The following is a 16,817-nucleotide window of genomic DNA, read 5'->3' on the forward strand; positions in this document are numbered from 1 at the left end:
TTATTATGCAAAGTGAAATAAGCCAGTCAAACGAATACCATATAATTTCACTTAAATTTGGAATCTAATGAACAAAATGAACTGATGAACAAAATAGAAACAGAGGCTTGGGTACATGGAACTGACTTACAGCTCTTGGAGGGGAGAGGGGTTGGAAGGCTGGATGAACAAAGGTGAAGGGATTTTAAAAAAATGTATAAAACACACAGACACAGACAACAGTGTGGTGACAGAGGGAAAGGAAGTGGGGTTTGGTAGAGGTGGGCAAAGTGGGGATAAATAGGGACACAAAGAGACTTTGCTTTGAGCCCTGGCCGGTTTGGCTCAGCGGTTAGAGTGTCGGCCTGCGGTCCGGAGAGACCCAGGTTCGGTTCCCGCTAAGGGTATGTACCTCGGTTGCAGTTTGTCCCCGGCCCTGGTTGGTCGTGCGGGTGGCAGCCACTCGATGTGTCCCTTTCACTTCGATTTTATCTCTCTCTCTCCCTCCCACTCTATCTGTACAAAAAATGGAAAAATGTCCTCGGGTGAGGATAAAGTGAGGATTAAAAAAAATAGAGACTTTGCTTTGGGTGATGGGTGCATGATGCAGTGTGCAGACAATGATTTGTTGAGTTGTACACTTGAATCTGTATGGTTTGAGAAACACTGTCACCCCAATAAATTCAAATAAAACAGAATGAACAATAGCAGAAAGCACTAAGTACTCTGTACATAATTTTTAAAATGAGTAGATAGATAGAGATTGTTTGATCAAGGAAGCTACCTTAGAAATTGATATTTAAACTGAGATCTGAGTAACAATAAGAAAAATAAATAGCCAAAATAGGGACCTCAAAGCAGGAACATTCTTGGTGTGGTTGAGGAGAAATGTGGCTGCTGTGTCTGACCTTAAATGGTAAAGGGAAACCAACAAAAAATGAGTTTGGAAAGGTATACCTGGGTCATATTATGCATTATTTTATTTTAAAATTTTTTTTCTTTATTAATTTTTAGAGAGAGAGGAAGAGAGAGAAAAAGAGAGCTAGAAATATTGATACGAGAGAACATCGATTGGCTGCCTCCTGCATGTCCCCCACTGGGGATCGGGCCCACAACCTGGGCATGTGCCCTGACCGGGAATCGAACTGGAGACCTCTTGGTGCATGGGTCGATGCTCAACCACTGAGCCCCACAGGCTGGGCTATGTATTGTTTTATAAACCAGGGTAAGGAGTGAGGATGTTATTCTAAGTACAATGAGAAATAACTGTAGAGTTGTTTCTTTTTCTTTTTAACCCTCACCTGACCAGGAATCAAACTCACAACCTTTTGTTGCAGAGGATGATGCTCCAAACAACTGCATTACCAGGCCAGGGCAAGTGTAGAGTTTTGAACAATTATAACAGGAGGACTCTGGCAGGTGTATAAAGAATAGTCTTCAGCCCTGGCTGGTTTGGCTTAGCAGTTAGAGCGTCGGCCTGTGGTCCCTAGAGACCCAGGTTCGGTTCCCACTGAGGGCATGTACCTCGGTTGCAGTTTGTCCCCAGCTCTGGTTGCGTCGTGTGGGTGGCAGCCACTCGATGTGTCCCTTTCACGTCGATGTTTCTCTCTCTCTCTCTCTCCCTCCCTCCCACTCTATCTGAATAAAAGAATGGAAAAATGTCCTCGGGGGAGGATAAAAAAAAAAGAATAGTCTTCAGGTGGAGCAAGAGGTGACCACAAAGATAACACGAAGGCATGACTGCAGTGATCCGGGTGGGAGATGATGATGGGTTGGACGACATCTTTGTCTAGATTATTTCCTTGCTCTGCTCTGCTCTGCTTCCTTCACACCCTTATGGGTTTCTCCTGATAGCACAGATACAATTAATTACAAAATTCTATGACCCAGGCTCTCCAAGATACATAGTCAAAGAGAAGCCAAGAGAAAAGAGAAGAAAGCTATTTAAAAAGGTAACTGTGGATCAAATTCTAGAGAAAAGCTAAGTAAAATGAAAGCATAAAAATAACCATTGGAATTATCAATGTGAACATCATTAGTGACCTTGACAACAGGAGTGAAGTGTTGGAAAGGAACGTCTGTTTGAAGTGTGCTGTCGAGAAAATGTGAGAAAGCAAAGACAATGACTAAAAGACAATTATTTTAAGAACTTTTGCTATTAAGAGACACTAGAAAATTAGGAGACAGCTGGAGGGTTTGTTTCTCCCTAAAATATTATGATATTCATATTATTATCAACCCATTATACACTGATGGAAATAATTCTGTAGAGAATGAGAAACTACTGATATAAGGAGATGGGTAATTGCAGAATCAAAACCCTAGAAGATGAGATGGGTAGTATCCAAAGTACATGTGGAACTTTCATCCGGAGAGTGAAAAGGAAGGTCGAAACGGTGTGTGCAGAAGAGACCATTGGATCAACTTGGTGATGGAAAGATTGAGGGAATTCCTGACTGACTGGGTCTGTCTTTCAATGAAATGCGGAACAAAGCCACCTGCTGAGAAGAGGAAGATGTAAGAGATTTGATGAAATGTATTTTTGAAGATCAATCTTGGGCAGTAATCATTACTGCTTAATTATAGCTGACAGTTACAGTTTGTTTTCTGATTCAACTTAGCTCCCAAGATGATATAAAATTGATTTATGACCCAAGGAATGGCACTTTCTTCAGGTGACACATTAACTACATGGCCCTTTGGCTAGAAAATGTAAAATTAGGAGCTCCACGGCCAAGAATATGACATGCAGAAGGTGAAAAGGGTTCAGCTGATAACCTCAAAATATAAAGGATTTCAAAGTTAAAACTAAGATGAAGGAAATGGAAGTGGGGTTATTCTTGATAGAATAGGACAACTAAAAAAAAAATCATTGATGACCTTCAAATTCATAAAGATATCTTAAGGACCAGGTGATTATACTCTGTGGCCATGTCAGAGCTTCAGCTAGTTTACATCACTATAGAGAAAGGTCCAGAGACACCATAGCAAAGAATGAGTTACCTTTGAGAAATACCTCAAGGCCCAATCTAAATGGTTTATTGATTCAGGCATTTATTACATGTCTACTATGTGCCTGGTACTATTCTGAATACGACAGTAAAAAAAGACACATAAGATTCCCTCTCTCGTAGAGCTCATATGTTAGGAAATGAGACAGACAACAAATAAGTACACAAATAATTTCTGTTAGTGCTAAGTGCTACATATAAAGGAAAGAAAACAGGATAATGGAATGGAAAGTAACTTGGGGCTAGACTAAGTCACTAGGGAAGGTCTCTCGGAAGAGGTGATGTTTGAACTGAGACACCAGGATGCCTTTTCAAGGCTACTCTCAATGATGTTTTACTCACAAGACTTTCAGAAATAGCAAGTATCCGGAAAAAGCACAACAGTGTTTCATGTTAACACTCTCTATGGTTGTGGGCAGTCCCTGAGGGAAGACTTTAGTCCGATAAGAGACAACGACTTGGTAAATTTAAAACTTACATTACTTCAATCATTGTATATAGAATGACATTATGCTGGTATTTTCAGGGTGTAACTCTTTTTTTTTTTCTTGCAACTGGCATGTTGCCATAGATTAAAAGGCACCATTGCTACTAAATGGTTTCTCATGGACCCTTGACCCAGAGAAAAATGAATGTTCATGAGTCACCTAGTGCATCCTATGAAATGCAAATGGACAATTATATATCTTCCCCATGACACAGTAATAGGTAGTTTTTTTTCCTTGTTAGGACTTTTTATTTATCTATTTTTCTCTTTAGGCTCTCTGAAATGTCTACCCAATTTTTCCCACAGCAATCATAAAAATAGTTTTATCTCCTCTCCTTTCTCCCACATAACAATCTTTCAAAATTTTGAAGATTGCTATCATATTCAATTTATTCAATTCTTCCTAAACCAATCCCCTCAGGACATACTTTTCACACCCCTCACCATCCTGGTCATTCTCTAATTTTTGTAAATACCTCTCTCTTAAAACATGGTGCCTTCGGTGAGACAGGGAATGTGGTCTCATGGTGTAGATGCTGGTGAGAACACAGAATCTCCCTCAGGCAGATGACTGCACTTATATTAATGCAGCCTAACATGGCATGTGCTCTTTAATCTGCAGGGCATATTTTTGATGCATAATTAATTTTGTTGGTGACAACAAAAACTACTATTAACAGTCAAGGCGATACACATCTTAGATTTACACAACTGAATTATTTTCTTAACTTAAATGCAGGGATGCCTGTAAAAATTGCATCTTGTTGCTTTGGTCTCAAAAGACATCTCAAGTGAATGTGATGTTGTCACTTTAAATTCAAAGTCTAAAACTGGAAAATGTCAATGGACAAACCAGGTCTGTTTTTCCCATCTGCACTTTGGGTAATGCACCCATCATTCTGGTAATCCTCTGGTAGCCTGACTTTGAAATCAACTAGAACTTTCTCTCCAACTAAATTCAATAAGTCAACAAATTCTATCCTCAAAATTCCTTTAGATTCAACTTTTTTACCTATATCTCATTGCAATCACTCTAATTCTAGTGATAATTGTTGTCTAATCATAGCATTACATAGCTGAAGAATGCAAAGAATGAGATGTGCTATCATTTATATTCCCTTTATTCAGTCCTGTTAGATTATATATAAACAGCTGCCCAAATAATCAGCTGATGAGTAATTTCTTTACCCAATATTTCCTAAATGTTTTCTACCTCCTTGTAGCCTTTTCTACATCTTTGTATACTTGCCCTAAATAGTGGCTCTCTATCCCAACTCTTCCTAAATTTGATGTAATTTATTTGATTGCATTGACGCATTTATACCTCTAAGTTATAACCTATCTGTGCCCTGCCGTGAAATAGATATGTTTCCTCTTACATCTTGGATATGTGATAAGCATCTCAGTGTCTGTTGATGCCTTTGGATCATAAAATCTAGGTTTAATGAGTAGCAATCTTTGAATAGTAGAAGAGAAGAGGACAAAAAGTTTGAAAAGAAAGGTGATTGATTTACAAATGATAATATTAACACTTAAATAGTATTTAATATGTGCAAAGCCACCTTACACATTGCCTCATGTGCACCTCACAATATCCTTGATTTTACAGAAAAGGGATCTGAAGTCCAGGCTATAATCTATAATGAAATAACATGGCTTCACTCTATGTCCTCTATTCCTAACTTCTACACTCACTAGCTACAATAATTTGCTGCCTATAGAAAGGATTTTCTATTACTCAGAATGATCATATAGCCCTGGTAGTTGTGGCTGTTGGCTGGAGCATCCACTAATCCATTAAAAAATGGTGGGTTTGATCCCTGGTCAGAGAGCATGTGGAAGGTGACTGATCGATGTTTCTCTCTCACATTGATGCTTCTCTCTCTCTCTAATTAATAAAAAAAGAATGATCATATATAAGTGTATATACACATAATACATTCATATATACACATACAATAAAATTGTCTTGTATGCAATATATGGAATTCTCATTAAAAATTTTATTTTTAAAAATATGTTTTTAAAGCTGTGGTACCTATACACAATGGAATATTATGCAGCAGTAAGAAAGAAAGATCTCTTATTCTTTGAGACGACATGGAGGGACCTTGAGAGTATTATCCTAAGCAAAACAAGCCAAGAAGAGAAAGACAAATATTACATGATCTCACTTATTTGTGGAATATAATGAACAAAACAAACTGATGAACAAAATAGACCCAGAGACATAGAAGTAGGGTACAGACTAACAAACCTCAGAAGAGGAGGTGTGGTGGGTAGGGAAGAGATAAACCACAGAACTTACACGCATGTATGCATAACCAATGGACATAGACAACAAAGCTGGGGGTGGGGTGGGGGGATTGGAAGGAGAGTGTCAATGGGGGGAAAAGGAGAAACATCTGTAACAAAAATAAATTAATAAAAATAATTTAAAAAAATATGTTTTTATTGATTTCAGAGAGAAGAAAGGAGAGGGAGAGAGAGAGAGAGAGAAACATCATGACAGAGAAATATCAATTGGCTGCCTCCTGCGTGCCCCCTACTGGGGATTGAGCACACATCCCAGGCATGTGCCCTAACCTGGAAGTGAACATGGGACGATGCTCAAACAACTGAGCTGCACCAGTCAAGATGGAATTCTCATTTTAAATATAGTAGTTCTATTGGTTTGCACACTCATTAGTCAGAATTGTGCAGAAGGCAAAGCATAGGCTTTGGAGACCATCTGATACACAACTCACTCTAGTTCTCAAGTCTCCTTTTCTGTTTTTAAACTGAAGATAGTAGCATTTACTTCTCAGGGCTGTTTTAAAGATTAGAGACAAAATAATAAAGTGCCTGGCGAATAGTACATATTACAAAATGCTAACTAAAATCTTTTAGTCCCAGCAGAAGACCGTTTGATAAAATGAGATAAATGGTACTAGAGATCTGTAGGTTCTTCACACATATATGTTGACACTTCAACTTGGCTTTCAAATTTTAAACCTATTTGTTTTCTTATTGATTTTTACTCATTTTTTTTCAAAGATTTAAAAATTCACAGCCACTTTTGAAAGAGACTGATGAAATCTCAGAGGGAACAGTGGAGGGGGTCAGGAAAATATTAACCAAAGCATTTATATGCATATATGCATGGCCCATGGACACAGACAATAGGGCGGTGAAGGCCGATGGGGCAGGAACTGGGACAACGTGGACAAAGGGTGGGGGAACATCTGTAATACTCTCAACAATAAAGAAAAAAAGAAAAACAGGGAAAGGTTGGCCACAGAATAAAGACTTTATGTTAATTGGTTAATTTTGCTGGAAATTTTTGTTTGTTTCTACAGTGATAATGTGTTTTAGGATTTGTTTCCATTAAACTCTCACGATACCTTGATTTTCTAATTATTATAATAAATTTCTGTGTTTAACACAATGCCAAATGCTTCTGAATACAGCTGTCCTGAAGAATTTATTTAAATAATTTTGCTAAGTTCAAATGCTGCCCCTTGGCATGTTCCACATTCTTCATGAAGCTGTTACTGGAAAGTGGACCTGGCCCTTGATGGGTCTGCCTAGGGCTGGGCCGGTAGTTGGTGGGTTCTTGACTTCATGCAGGAAATTTTTCAAAAACATGAGTCCAGGTGAATTTTAGAGGAATTTATTAAAGCTGGGGACAGTGAAACAAGAAAGGGTTGGGGAAGTGAGCCTGGGCTGGTCTGCTTTGGCTCACTAAGAAGTCAGAGAAAGGGGGCCTTGGGGACAGTTTCAGGGGTTTTGCCTGGGATGAACTGCCATTACCCATTCATTGCTGCCCTGGTGTCAAGCCTCGTGGGGTTCCTTAGAGTCTAGAATATGCATGCCTGTGGAGGAAGGAAAAGGGGGGGGGGCATGGGCATGCTCCTGGGAAGGAGAGCATGTGCTGGGTCCTTTGTCTTGAAGCTTTTATTTCTTTCTTGCAGGTGGGAATCTTAGGGGAGGTCTCAGGGGAGGGTTTCAGCAGAATATTCATCAGTTTTCTAGGTGTGCTCCTTCAGGGTCATGGTCCTCACTGATTGTCAGTGTCAGGACAGGGGGTTGTTAGTCATTGCAGCTGATCCTGGTGTCACCCACCTGGTTTTGCTGCTTTTCTGGGTCTGGAGCTGAAATGCAACGGAGGCCTAGATGTTATTCCTAGGGAGGGGGCCTTCTGTATCGGCTGTAAATTGCTCTATTAGTTTGTTCAGCTGTTTGTCTCAGTTTCTCTATTCCACTTGTCCAGGCTGACTGGACTGTCTCAGTTTCTCATGTATTTTGTGATCACACAGGGCGATGTTTAAGTCCTCTGCCCACTTTGGTTGCATGCATGTAATAGGGAAGTCTTATTGGTCTTTATGAAATAGCTCATTTGAGAGTAGTATGACAGGAGGACCTCAGATCTTTGACTGTATTTCTGATTTCAGGAAATTAGCTCGTTTGCTGATTTTTTAATAGTTTTGAGTCTATGGGTCACAATGCTAGGATATTCTTGAGTTGCTCAAATAAGTTATACATGAATCATCGATTGTATTTTAAAATACTCTTGGGATGGTTTGTAATACAATTTTAATAAATGCTTTAAATGGAAATTAAATTGTGCTTTAATGAACATGAAGTGTTTGAAAATGAACTAAAATGACCTTTATTTATAAAGATCACTTTAGGTATATGTGAAATAATTGTTTATGATCACAATGAAGTGTTCTTAGATTACATGAGTCTCAGCAAAGGAGCTTAATTATTTCTTTTCTTTTTTCTCATTTGAAGGTAGTTAATGTATGAGTCCATTAAATCTCTATATGTTTGCAGTTGACAGTACTAAATCTGGGGAACAACCTTTTAGAAGAAGTTCCAAAAGAATTAAAATTCCTTACATCCCTGAAGAAAATGCATTTATTTGGAAATAGAATTCAGAGATTTGCATCTGGAGCATGTGGTAAGTTAGTCAAAGAAAAGCAGTGTTATGGCATCAAAATCAATGCCCTCATCATGTTTAATAATTTGGAACTAAATGAAAAAGGAATTTGCACATTTTGCTTTTTTGGGGGAGATATTTACAAACTACTCTTGAAGTTGAGAAATTTGGGGACTTTTTTTTTAGCTATTGTATTATATATTTCTTTAGACGTAGACCTAAGATGAGAAGTAAGCGTTGGTGTTTGTGAATTTTCCCTTTTTCAGAATCAGTATATGTTTAGGCTCTTGAATCTATGAGTCCTTTCTTTGTGCCAGAGTAAAAATTAGTTGAAAATCAAATCAAGGAAAGCTCCCCACAGCTCTCTTTTTTCTTTACATTTTTAATTTTTGTCTCAGATACTCAGTCACAATCTTTGATCAAGATGCTAAGTGTAGCCCAGGCCGCCCAGGCCGGTGTGGCTCCGTGGTTAGAGGGCTGGCCCTCGCATCGAAGGGTTGAGCATTCAATTCCTGGTCAAGGGCACATACCTGGGTTGCAGGTTCCATTCCCTGCTCCAGGGGTGCATATGGGAGGCAACTGATCAATGTGTCTCTCTCTCACATCGATGTCTCTCTCTCTCTCTTCCTCCCTCTCTTCCACTCTCTCTAAAAATCAATGGAAAAAATGTCCTTGGGTGGAGATTCGAAAAAAGATGCTAGGTTTAAATAAATTTGAGGAAAACTTTAAGGAGAAGATAGGGATCCAATAACTAGCATTTTTTTTGTGTGTACTTCCTTTAAACTTACAATTTTTTCTATTCAATATAAAAGTTGACCTACTTACTATAGGTAGAATGAGTTCAAGGACCGAATACATGACAAATAAATTCAGGTGATTTTTATAGCACTATTAACTCATGGAAAACACTTCCTCACTCTGTGTCTTTGTCCCCAGTAGTAAAACTAGAGATATAGAATTTACAACGTTCTGTGAACTTTTGAGATGTGGGTACGATATATAGTCACTGTTATCATCAAGCAGCCTTTATTAAAGTATTATTTCATAGGGCACTAAATTAGGGGTATATTTGGCAAATAGTACAAATAGACTCTGCTACTATCTCTTTAAAGTACTTTACATTCTTAGATCATGTATTTTGAAGAAATCCTTTTACTCGAAATAAAAACTGTGACAACCCTGGCCAGTGTGGCTCAGTTGGAGCATTGTCCCATGTTGAAGGGTTGCAGTTTGATTCCCCACTCAGGGCATATGCCGAGTTGTGGGCTCAATCCCCAGTAGAGTGCATGCAGGAGGCAGCCGATGGATGTTTCTCTCTCACATCGAGGTTTCCATCTCTCCCTTCCTATCTCTCTAAAAAATCAATAAAAACAGCCCTGGCCAGTTTGGATCAGCGGTTGGAGCATCGGCCTGTGGTCCAGAGAGACCCGGGTTTGGTTCCTGCTAAGGGCATGTACCTTAGTTGCAGTGTGTCCCCGGCCCTGGTTGGTCGTGCGGGTGGCAGCCACTCAATGTGTCCCTTTCATGTCGATGTTTCTCTCTCTCTCTCTCCCCCTCCGTTCTATCTGAACAAAAAATGAAAAAATGCCCTCGGGTGAGGATAAAAAAGAAATCAATAAAAACATATTAAAAAAGAAACCAATCAAGCCCTGGCAGGTTTGGCTCAGTAGTTAGAGCAAAGGCCCAAGGACCTAGAAGATGGCCAAGTATAACACCCAGTACAAAGAGTGGGGGAACAAGATCAAGTACAAAGCTCCCCAGTACATTGGCTTAGTCTTGAGTTCTGTGCAGAAACTGTGACCAGTGAGGAGATGTTCTCCACAAAATATAGCAACAAGTTCCCTGCTCCTTTGAGTCTCTGGTGAAGATCTGCAAGTGTTACTGGTGGGGAGAGGTTGTTAGCCCTACCTGTTGCTCATGGGAGTGGATTTATGTGATATCCCAAGAAAAAGAATTCTCTGAGACTCTCATGGGAGGATGAGACATCGTAGAAAGCTTTGTTTCTGTGGAATCAAACCCCTGGGTTTCCATTGTTCCATTTCTCTTCATCCAGTCATAGCAGAGGTGTAGCTGGGGCTTCAGCAGAGCTAAAATCAGAGCCAGTGTCCGAGTTTCCTTTCCAATTGGAGCTGAGTTCAGTGAAGCATCAGGCTAGTTTAGCTTGTGTTTCCTGCTGCAGCCCATTAGTCCATTTGTATGAGGTTTGCCTGGCTGCGGGCCATACAGGTGTATGCAAGAGAGCAAAGAGCCAAGAGCAACAAGAGAGAGAGCAAACTTCTTTGTTTAGAAGATTACATAGTCCAACATTTTGCCAGGTTTGCAGTGGCTGTGGCCATTCTGACCAATGATCTCTGTTTCCAGGTGTGACTGACAGGTACTTTCCCTAGTCACTCCAACTTTACTGTGCATGTGTCTATCTCCCCTTTGTTGGACCCTTTCCCTCAGGGTTTTTCAGGGAACGGGCCTGTAGTTCCCTGGGGAATGTGAAATTGCAGCTTCCCAGTGAAGCTGCCCAAACAACAGGCCTATAATATCTGGCTTCCCCCTTTGCTCCTTTCCTATTATTGATAACTAACTAATTATAACAGTATCACAAGTACATGTACCATGTCCCAGAGCAAATCTACTCATCCCTCTTCAAGGAGACTCTGGCTGTAGAGATGCACAGACACTTGAGCATACTCTGTATCTACTTTATCCTCATCACCAGGGAGTCCAACATGCTCAGCTCTCAAGAAACTGTCATCATGGATAATCTCACAGAGGTGCTGTGCAGTGGTGCACAGGATACAGAACTGTGGGCAGGAGAGGTGAGCCCCCAAACAGACAGGTGTGCACATGTGCAGAGGGATGGTGTTGTGTGTGCCAGTGTTGGTTGGCTTGGGTGTGCACTCATGCTGGGCCTGTCAGAGCTGAATGTGGGCTTCACAGATGCACATGGGCATGGGGCGTTTGACTGGTTCCCCATGGGTGTTTTTTTTTGTTGAGTGGATGAATGCCGCCAGTAAGAAAAACATTTGGACTTCATTCATTCTCTCAACAAATATGTATGGTACTACCATTCAGAGTTAAACAAACAAACAAACAAACAAACAAACAAACAAACACACACAACACACACCACATCTGTGTTCCAGTGCCTTTTACAGTCCTTTTGGTTTGACGTTATGGTAACTTGGCTGTGTTTTGTCCTCAGGCAACCTTTGTGATAAATACACCTTTTTTTGGTTTTGTTTAAGCTACTTTAAGAGATTATCTATTACCAGCAACCCAAAGAGCCTTGGACAAGACCAGAAATCAGAAGGAAAACAGTTACATAGAGAAGTGGCTAAAAATTATTTTCTAATGTATAGCTAAAGTGACTAAAATTATTTTCTAACAGATGGCTTGAAAAATTTGATCCTGCTTAATCTGAACAACAATCAGCTCACATGCATCCCTGAAGAAATCTGCAGGTAATTTTTTTTATAGTGATACTTAGTTAACCCCCCACCCCTAACCCTCCAGCCTGCCAGAGCCATCTCAAAATCTTATGCCAGCTTCAAGCCCTTGTGGGATCTGTACATAGCAAAGGGGGATCTGAAGGACTGATGCAAGCCTCTCATTCTAAGCAGATGATTCCTTAAGCACTGCAGAGAAACGAGAAACAGCATAGCTTGGTAGTTAAGTGTAAAAGTGGTGGTTTGAAACATAAAGTTCTAAAGTTGACCATGTTATTGATCTCCCAACTCTATAGTTCTTGAACATTGCTCCACTACACAGTTGGTGATAGTAAATTTTATTTCATATAAGTATTGTAACTCATTTTCAGCTTTATAGAAAAGGTATTATAAAAGCGAAGGATTTAAAATCAAGATATAATTTTCATTAAAAAACCCAACAACTCACATTTTATTATCATTCACAGCAGCAACAACAAAATGCTTTTTCTCCTTCCTGCACATCTGCACAGACAGGCTGCCAGTACAGTGCCTTTCTGCAGCCAGTTGAAGGCTTTATCCTTCTGCGCGCAAATCACTGTCTTGGGCTTTTCTTCTGACAGATGGAGAGAAATCTTACTCGGTTTACTTTGGAGACTATTGCCTGGTGAACAGAAACAGACATATCAAAGTGCTAAGAGCATCCAGATATTTAAAAGAGGACACAAAACTATGAAGAGTCCTCAACAAAGGATTTTCTGTAACATCTATTCTAATTCACTTGTTCATACCTTTAGCAAATGTATTATTTCCCAGATAGATTTTTTTTTGGTTAATCCTCACCTGAAGATATTTTTTCCACTGATTTTTTTTGTTTTTGTTTTTGTTTTAGAGAGGGTGGAAGGGACGAAGGGGGGAGGAGTAAAGGGAGTGAGAGAGGAAGAGAGAGAGAGAGAGAGAGAGAGAGAGAGAGAGAGAGAGAGAGAGAGAGAGACATCAATGTGAGAGACACACATCCATCGGTTGCCTCCTGCACATTCCCCAACTGGGGCTGGAGATCGAATCTGCAACCCAGGCACCATGTGACTGGGAATAAAACCTGTGACCTTTGGTGCACAGGCCGAGGCTCTAACCATTGAACCACACTGGCCAGGGCTCCCAGATAGAGTTTTACAGAGAAAGTAATGTTTTTTTTTTTATCCTCACCCGAGGACATTTTTCCATTTTTTGTACAGATAGAGTGGGAGGGAGAGAGAAGAAGAGAGAGAGAGAGAGAGAAACATCGATGCGAAAGGGACACATCGAGTGGCTGCCACCCGCACGACCAACCAGGGCCGGGGACAAACTGCAGCCGAAGTACATGCCCTTAGCGGGAACCGAACCCAGGTCTCTCTGGACCGCAGGCAGACGCTCTAACCGCTGAGCCAAACTGGCCAGGGCGAGAAAGTAATGTTTTAAGTCAGAGCAACCAGAAAAAATTTTGAAGCAACTTAACTTTTTAAGAAGAGGAGTATCTAAAGCAATGAAATTGCCAATAGTTTCTGCTTGTTTTTTCACTTATTCAATTGATTGATGTGGTGATATAATGAAAAAAGGACACCTTGGAAGATCTGGTGAACGAGGTTCATATATTTGTACAACCAGCCTTATGACCTGGAGCAAGTAATTTAATTGTCCTATATCTTAGCTTTCTCATCTCTAATGGGAGAATTTTGAGTAGGTGAACTTCAAAATCTCCGCTGCTGTAACATGTTATAATTTCACAATTTAGTAAGCTCTGTTTGGAGTACAAAATACAATATTAAAGGAACCATATAAATCTATGGTGCTATGTCAGAAAAGCGAATGAAAGTTTTCACTGGCAAAAATAGAATTAGAAAACGTATAGTTCTACACTGTTTTACAGGTAATTCTGGATTGTCTGTATTCTAGCTGTGATTTAGATGTAAGCTGAATGGTTACCTCTCCATGCATGATTCCATTTTCTGACCTTGGGAAACCTTCATCTGCAAAATGAGGACAATAATAGTACCTATTTCACAGGGTTGTTTTGATGAGCTTAATACACTAACCAATCTAAGACATTTGGGTTGAGCCTGCAACATAGTAAGTACTTAATGGATGTTAGCTTTTATTATTATTGGTTGTTATTTTTGTTCTTTCTGTCCCCCTCATTCATTTATTTTTTAGACACAAAAGATCGACTTAGTGGTAAATTTGGGAAAAGCATCAAGCATTTATGCTCAGCATCCTCCTTTTGCTCTGCCATTAATTGAACAGCTACTGAGCAGGAAAGGCTAGAACTGCATGGGTGTGTTTAATTCAGGGGAGAGCTGAGAGGGAGCCTGAGAAAGATCCTGTTAGTTCTATGCTTATGTCGGATTCTCTTCTTTCTGCAAACCATGTCTTATTTCTCAGTTTGTTCAGAACCTAGGAGGGAGAGAGAGGAGTTCTCTTTATTTGGCTTAATTAAAATTACAGAGTATTTGTTCAAGGACTTGGAGTTAAATCTGGGCAGACAAGAGTTTCGGCCCTAGGCAACTGTCATCAGCAGACATCTACACCCACAGGGAGAGACGGAGAACATGGGCATCCTGGAGACAGATCTCTCTGAAAGGAAGAAGGGGAGAGGAGCAGGGACGAAGTCAATGGCCTCAGTTCTTTCTCCAGAGTTGCCCATCAGTGGATTTCTTCTGTAACCCTCTGGTGAGGAAGAAAGGCAAGGAGAGCCGTAAGCGTACCTCCTATAGTTTTCTTTTGGAAGAATAGTTCTCCCTGCTCTGTGGAGGTGGAAACAACAGGAGAGTACTTGTTTCTTCCCTCTGCTCTTTTTTTACTCAACCAAGTGAATGACAGACACATTTACAATAGACTCTGAGTTTAGTTAGTGCCTTAAAATAACAAAAATAAAATAAAATAAAAAGCCAAATACCATAATAGTAATTCAGAGGAGAATCAATTAAAATAATGATTGCTACAATTATTAGTGAAGAAAATTCCCTATTCCTTTCTCCATGGGAATTCTATACATTTTTTTTTTCAACACTGGGTCATCCTTCTTTGACCCTGTATACTCTCTGCAAATAAATGACTTTGCTTCCTATTTTACTGAGAAATTTAGCCTCCCTTAATTACCTTCTTTTCAGCCATTTAATCTTATCTTAAGTAGACCTTAAGAAAAAGTCTACTTATTTTTGTTTGTTTTGTATTTTATTAAAACTTTTTAATGTTCACATGATTACAGGTGTTCCCACTTTTATACCTTTTTTCTTATCTCCACCCATCCTGCCTCACCGTCCCTAGGCCTCCACCACACGATTTTCTGTGCCCATTGAGTATGCTTATATGTTCTTTGCCTAATCTTTTCACCTTTTTTATCCAGTCACCCTCAACCCCCTCCCCTCAGCATCAGTCAGTTTGTTCCATGTATCCATGCTTCTGGTTTCATTTTGTTCATCCATTTATTTTGTTTATTAGATTTCACATATTAGTGAGATCCTACGGTATTTGTCTTTCTCAATCTGGCTTATTTCGCTTAACGTAATACTCTCCAGGTCCATCCATGCTGTCACAAAGGGTAAAAGTTCCTTTCTTTCTTTTTTAAGCTGCATAGTATTCTATTGTGTTTTATCCACTCATCTGGTGATGGGCACTTGGACTGTTTCCAGATCTTGGCTATTGTAAATAATACTGCTATAAGTATAGGGGTGCATATATTCTTTCTGATTGGTGTTTTGGTATTCTTTAGGATATATTCCCAGAAGTGGGATTGCTAGGTCAAAAGGCAGTTTCATTTTTAATTTCTTGAGGAAACCCCATGCTGTTTTTCACAGTGGTTGCGCCAGTCTGCATTCCCACCAGCAGTGCACTAGGGTTCCCTTTTCTCCACACTCCTGCAAGCACTTGTTGTTTGTTTATTTATTGATGGCAGCCATTCTGACAGGTGTGAGGTGATACCTCACTGTAGTTTTAATTTGCATCTCTCTGATGACTAGTGATGTTAAGCATATTTTCATATGTCTATTGGCCATCATCTGTATGTCCTCCTTGGAGAAGTGTCTATCCTGTTTTTTATATTTATTCATTTATTTTAAAATAGGTTTTTATTGATTTTTTAGAGAGAGAGGAAGGGAAAGAGATATAGAAACATTGATGTGAGAGAAACATTGATCTGCTGCCTCCTGTACACCCCCCACTGGTAATTGAGCCTGCAACCCCGGGCATGTGCCAGGAATTGAAGCGGGAGCCCTCAGTCCATGGGATGATGATCAATCCACTGAGCCACACCAGCTGGGCTCCTTTGCCCATTTTTGAATTGGATTGTTTGTCCTCCTCATGTTGAGTTATATGAGTCCTTTATATATTTTGTATCATTGGCAAATATATTCTCCCATACAATGGGTTCCCTTTTCATTTAGTTGATGCTTTCTTTTGCTGTGCAGAAGTTTTTTAGTTTGAGGTAGTCCCATTTATTTATCTTTTCCTGAGTTTCCCTTGCCCTTGGAGACATATTGGCAAAAATATTGCTTCAAGATATATCTGAGGTTTTACTGCCTATGTTTTATTCTAGGATTTTTATGGTTTGGGACTTAAATTTAAGTTTCTTGTTCATTTTGAGTTTGTCATTACATACGGTATAAGTTGGTGGTATAATTTCATTTTTTTGCATGTACCTGTCCAATTTCCCCAACACCATTTATTGAAGAAACTGTTTTTACTCCATTATATGCTCTTGGCTCCTTTGTCTAATATTAATTGATCATAAAGAGGTGGATTGATTTGAGGATTCTCTGTTTTGTTCCATTGGTCTATATGCCTATTCTTGTGCCAGTACCTGGCTACTTTGATTATAGTGGCTTTGTAGTATAGTTTGATATCCAGTATTGTGATTCCTCCAACTTTGTGTTTTTTTATCTCTCAATATTGCTGTGGCTATTCAGGGTTTTTTTTTGGTTCCATACTAATTTTTAGAATGTTTGTTCTTGATCTGTGAAATA

At 39.6% G+C, this 16,817-nt stretch overlaps 1 protein-coding gene across 1 annotated transcript in view; it reads left to right on the forward strand.

Annotated features, from left to right (window-relative positions):
- The window catches only part of LRRC69 (leucine rich repeat containing 69), a 58,278-nt gene that overhangs the window by 15,451 nt on the left and 26,010 nt on the right, over positions 1-16,817 (forward strand). The window contains exons 3-4 of the mRNA XM_036264314.1: positions 8,296-8,422; positions 11,784-11,856. Coding sequence (XP_036120207.1) covers positions 8,296-8,422; positions 11,784-11,856 — 200 coding nt within the window. The remainder of the gene's footprint in view (positions 1-8,295; positions 8,423-11,783; positions 11,857-16,817) is intronic.

The sequence above is a fragment of the Molossus molossus genome, unplaced genomic scaffold (assembly GCF_014108415.1).
Source record: "Molossus molossus isolate mMolMol1 unplaced genomic scaffold, mMolMol1.p scaffold_m16_p_16, whole genome shotgun sequence".
Taxonomy (NCBI): domain Eukaryota; kingdom Metazoa; phylum Chordata; class Mammalia; order Chiroptera; family Molossidae; genus Molossus; species Molossus molossus.